At 36.1% G+C, this 5,046-nt stretch overlaps 1 protein-coding gene across 2 annotated transcripts in view; it reads right to left on the bottom strand.

Moving 5' to 3' along the window:
* Window positions 1-227: 227 nt before the first annotated feature.
* Window positions 228-5,046, bottom strand: part of LOC107715912 (collagen alpha-1(IV) chain-like) — a 66,905-nt gene continuing 62,086 nt past the window's right edge. For both annotated transcript variants that reach the window (XM_016522173.1, XM_016522174.1), the window contains exons 46-52: window positions 4,407-4,535; window positions 4,231-4,329; window positions 3,886-4,098; window positions 3,616-3,793; window positions 3,414-3,528; window positions 2,689-2,861; window positions 228-720 (exon numbers count right to left, since the gene is read on the bottom strand). In XM_016522173.1, the coding sequence (XP_016377659.1) occupies window positions 639-720; window positions 2,689-2,861; window positions 3,414-3,528; window positions 3,616-3,793; window positions 3,886-4,098; window positions 4,231-4,329; window positions 4,407-4,535 (989 nt within the window). In that variant the 3' untranslated portion in view covers window positions 228-638. The remainder of the gene's footprint in view (window positions 721-2,688; window positions 2,862-3,413; window positions 3,529-3,615; window positions 3,794-3,885; window positions 4,099-4,230; window positions 4,330-4,406; window positions 4,536-5,046) is intronic.

Below are 5,046 nucleotides of genomic sequence, written 5' to 3'. Positions count from 1 at the left end.
AGGCCCTTTGGTGCTTAAACTCTCTTCTCATACGTTTTCATAAATAATTAAGTATAACAAAATCAATGGCATTTACCTGAAGAGATTATGGTGACGGAGTGTTAAGTAACTAAATAGAGCACTATATTTACAACAAAGCTTGATCTTTGCTATTCCTACATTAAAGAGGGTGCTGACAAACTTACTGACGTGAAGTAGGAAAAAATAAAATATCCAATGTTAGTGTTGCTTGATTATACATTTTAGAGAGAAATAAACAAGGTGCCTGCATCTGATATTGTTGAGTGGCATGATAAATAAAGCTGAAAAAAAAAAAAACCCAAGAAGGGCTGGACGGAATAGCATCCGATCCATATGGATTCTTGCTGAAGATGGTTACCTGCTTACTAATACATAAACTCAGTGCAAGTGTAAACAGGTGTCATTCATTAGACATAATGGAACAATGTTAGTTAAGCGTTCTGTATGAGGCAAATGTGCCAGTAGATCATGAGGTTCCATTGCTATAAATGATGATACAGATATTTTTCTGTGGATTCTTGACGTTTTTCCATGGCTTTTCACAGAATTAGCACCATACGTTTGTTGTTTGTTCGTAAAACTGGGACATATAGAGCAGACGCAGTGCTGAGGCTGGTCTAAACCCTCTTCATGCACACTTGACACCTGCTGATGTGAGTTCGTAGATTCCCAGCCTTTAGCGTTGTAGGGACAGGTTTGCTGTAATCACAATACACACAGACATTAACAAGAGAACAGGAAAAATTATATATATATTTTTTCTTAACATCATGAAATTCTGATTTTTCGCTTGGAGTTCTGAGTTTGTATCTCTTTTTAGTGGCTCCTAATTGTGCAGACAAAAGGATTTGTCTTTATTCTGAAATGCATACTTTGTTCAAGAAATGTTTTGTATATTCCATTTTGTATTTATTTTAATGCACAAAATCACATATTACGTTTACAGAATTAATATTTCCTTTACAAAAGGTCTGTCGTTCATTTTAATTGATTAATTTACTAATTTAATTTATGAATTCAACATTCAATTTTAAATCAATTAAATCATATATTGTTATTTTTCATTGTTGCGGAAAAGGGCAATAATAGGTTATATTGATCTGTATAACATTTGAAGGGTAATATTCTAAAACTGCATATATAATGATTAATTTATTTATTAAAATATCTTATCAAGTATAAAATAATATTATAAATGAATATTAAAGAAATTACGATATTAGATACATGTTGTGTAAACATTTATTTAGTGATAATGCTACACTTCATCTGTGTACTCGGTCCACTGTACATTTTTATCCCAAGTAATATTAATTTAAAAGATACACGTAACATAGAAGGAATTATTTTTCGGACCAATTTTATTAATTGCATATTGTTGTTTTTGTTATTGTAACAGTCCTATTAAAGATAATGTAGGCCTAATGTAAAATGGACATTATAACATCAAACTAGCCAACTATATATTAGTCGTCTCTCAGTTGAGCTTAAGAATAAAGAATGCTTGATTTGTTCTTCCAATCTTTTTAAGATGACCTGGTCATTGGTTACATTAAGTGGGATGACTTGCTAATGCTTTATTCAGTAGTGAGGAATAAACACAATAAAAATGCTCCTAAATCACCAAGAAATGATTGGGCCCTCTTGTGGTAAGAGAGAGGATTTACTGTAGCTTTGTAGTACTCCATGGGTGTGGTATATATAGCTTAAATATTACAAATAAACAAATTTAGTACATTATATATTATGTGTGAAACTGAAAAAACAATAGTGCATCCATAAAAATAGTAAGAACCTACAAGGCGAGCCTAATGGTATGTTGACACCAAATGCGAAGCGAATTTTGGATCGCATTACTCGCAATGATGTTTTCTGCATCACTCATGCGAATAAAAACATAAAAACAATTTAAAAAAAACCACACACACATTTTCTGATACAACCGGACGTGTCAATAAGCTCTTCGCTGATTGGCTTGCGCGACAAAGCATCATGCGAATTTTCCACTCGAGTTAAAATTTTTGAACTTGTGCAGAAGATGCGATTGAGGTGTAAATCACCTGTTCATGGCAATCGCGTCAAACAATTTGCATCTAATCGCCTCGCCCGGCGCGAATTTGTGTCTATTCGCGTGTTTGCATTGACTTTGTATGTAATCTACTCGCACAAATAATTACATTTGCTTTTGGTGTGAAGACACCATAACAGTTAATAAATGCTCAAGAATATAAAGTGTGTTAAAGCCAGTGTTGGGGAGTAACTAGTTACATGTAACGGCGTTACGTAATTTAATTACAAAAGAAATGTGTAATTAAATTACAGTTACTTATGAAAATGTTAACGATTACAAACGGGATTACATTTGAATATTTACACACATCCACATACAGATTTAATTGATTTATTTTCCAAATTGCACTGACTACTCTGAGACATACGGCCCTATAATTTCCGCGATGCGGAAAACACAGACTGGTTCGTAGAATCCAGTCATAAACATTAGAAATTTAGAAAAGTAATCAAAAAGTAATCAAAAGTAATCAGTTACATTACTTTAATAAAGTAATTGAAAAAGTTACACTACTATTACATTTTAAATAGGGTAACTTGTAATCTGTAACCTATTACATTTCCAAAGTAACCTTCCCAACACTGGTTAAAGCTTACCTAAACATTTCGTTGTCCTCTATAGTGGCTAACCAGAAGCTGTAGGAGTTAGCGTAATAGTTGCAGGTGCCGCGACCGTGACACTCGATGAAGGGTGCCGAGCGGAACTCTTCCAGACAAGAACCCGGAGAGGCCAGAGCCTGACCGGAGCCCTCAGCACCAGCACTGGTGTGCTGTTACACAGAGAGACAGCGTTAGACCTTTACACACTAGTCACAAGTTCACATTTTCATATAATCCTCATTGAAAATTATGAAAGCAAACAGATTTGGCTTCCTGTCAGTGATTATTTGGTGATACAGTAATGACCTTAGTGTTTGACAGAGTTAAGCATCCTGTACTTTAGTTTGAGACTGATTTTACAGTAATAAAGACAAAGTTAGGGTTGAATAAGTATAATATAATGATAATATAATTATATTGCACTAACACAATTGTACTGTAAAATGTATCAAATAAAAAATGTTTTATAGTACAACTGTAAAATTATAATTTCTTGATTTTTATTAAAACATAGAGCTCTTATTTTGGCCGTTTTCAGGCAAATAAAGATATGTGCTGCCGGTTTAAAAATGAATCTCAGCACTGCGTTCATTTATACGCATGCAGCTCATAATTTATCTAACTAAAATGAATGCATTAGTGAGCTGACTATCACGTATTGCCATACCAATTGTATTTTGATATATTGTGCAGTCCTAAAAATGCTTCTTTATTCTCCTCACCATGACGAAAGAGTATCCAATCCAGAGAGAATCCCAACCACGAGGGCAAGGTGGGATCTGGATGGTCTGACTGTGCATAGCTATCACCATAGCAGGAGCCTCACAAACTGCACATCTGTCACAGGAAAACATGCATGCACATGAGAAGGACGAGGAATTCTTACTCATGGAAATATCAAACGATTCATAAAAGATCACAAACCTGCTGATGAAGGGTTTGATGCTCTCACCGGTAACAGGGGCCATGCTCATGGGCATGGGCTCGGGAGAGGTGAGCCAATAGGAATAGTCATTACGAGAAGCGAAGTTACATACATTGTTGATGTTGCAGAAGAGGAAAGGCATTGGGCTGAACTTCCTTAGGCAGCTACCAGCTGTACCTATTGGGTAAAGAGAGCAGAACGTCAGGGATTGTGTAACGTTGATTAATATTTCAGAATAAATACGTGATCTGTGTGACTGTCGTGCTAACCTAGGTCTTGTCCATGTGACCTCTCGTTGCCCTGGACATAAAGCAGCGAATATCCATCATAGATCAGCGTCGTTCCCTCTGGACATTGTGGAACATCAACACTCTGACTGTGGCGGGTTACAAGGAAGCCGTGGTCCATTGAGGCAGGGCCAGGAGGGCCGATGCCACCTGGGAAACCACTAGGTCCTGGAGGTCCAGGGTACCCTCTGGGGCCTACAGAAAAGAGATTTTAGGAAATAAAATAGGGATCGCAAGCATAAGCAATCTTATGCTGAAATTTGCAGAACTTTTCTGCTGTCTGGGATTGGTAATGGCTCTTAATATTTTATGTGTCCGTGCGCCTACCAGAGGGTCCAGTTTGTCCAGGCTCTCCTTTGGCCCCAGGATGTCCATTATAGCCAGGTGTTCCATCGGATCCTTTTATACCCTGAATTCCCGTCACACCTAGGAGGGAGGTTGTGTGTTAGATGTCAAATGACTATTTTCATAAACTTGTAAGTTCAGATATTTGAAATACTCACCCTGTTGTCCTTTCGGACCAGGGAAGCCTTGAATTCCAACTATACCCGTGGGACCCTGAGGTCCTGGAAGACCAGGATCTCCCTTTATATATGTGTGTGGCCCAGGGGGTCCAGGGGGGCCTTCGCTGCCTTCAATGAAAAATTTTAAACCAGAAATGTAGTACAATGTTTGCAATGAGTATAGCATTCAGACCTAAATTGTCCATTATTATAGTAAAGATGTTTCACCTTATACTAAAGCTCAAATAAGGATTTGAAGCAGTTTGGTGGATACACAAAATGTATTCTGATATTTTGTGTGTGTATATGCAAAATATATTGTGTGTTCAGATGCAAAAGCCTCAAAGTGCCATTTGAAATTTTCTTCTAAAATGAGCATTTTTATCAGGTTCCTATGTTTATGTTCAGTTATTTCATTTAAATTACAATGAAAAGAACCTATCCATTGCCTTTAAAGTGAAATTACTGAACATACACATAAGAGCCTGAAAAAAATTCTAATTTTAGAAGAAAATTTCAAATGGCACTTAAAAGCTTTTGCATCTGAACTTTTCATATATATATACATATATATACTGTATATGTGTGTGTGTGTGTGTATACATATATATATATATATATATATATATAATTTTGATGC

The sequence above is a fragment of the Sinocyclocheilus rhinocerous genome, unplaced genomic scaffold, assembly GCF_001515625.1.
Source record: "Sinocyclocheilus rhinocerous isolate Xijiao unplaced genomic scaffold, SAMN03320098_v1.1 scaffold600, whole genome shotgun sequence".
NCBI lineage: Eukaryota > Metazoa > Chordata > Actinopteri > Cypriniformes > Cyprinidae > Sinocyclocheilus > Sinocyclocheilus rhinocerous.
Note: the sequence above shows the minus strand (reverse complement) of the source record. Positions and strands in the feature narration are given on the sequence as shown.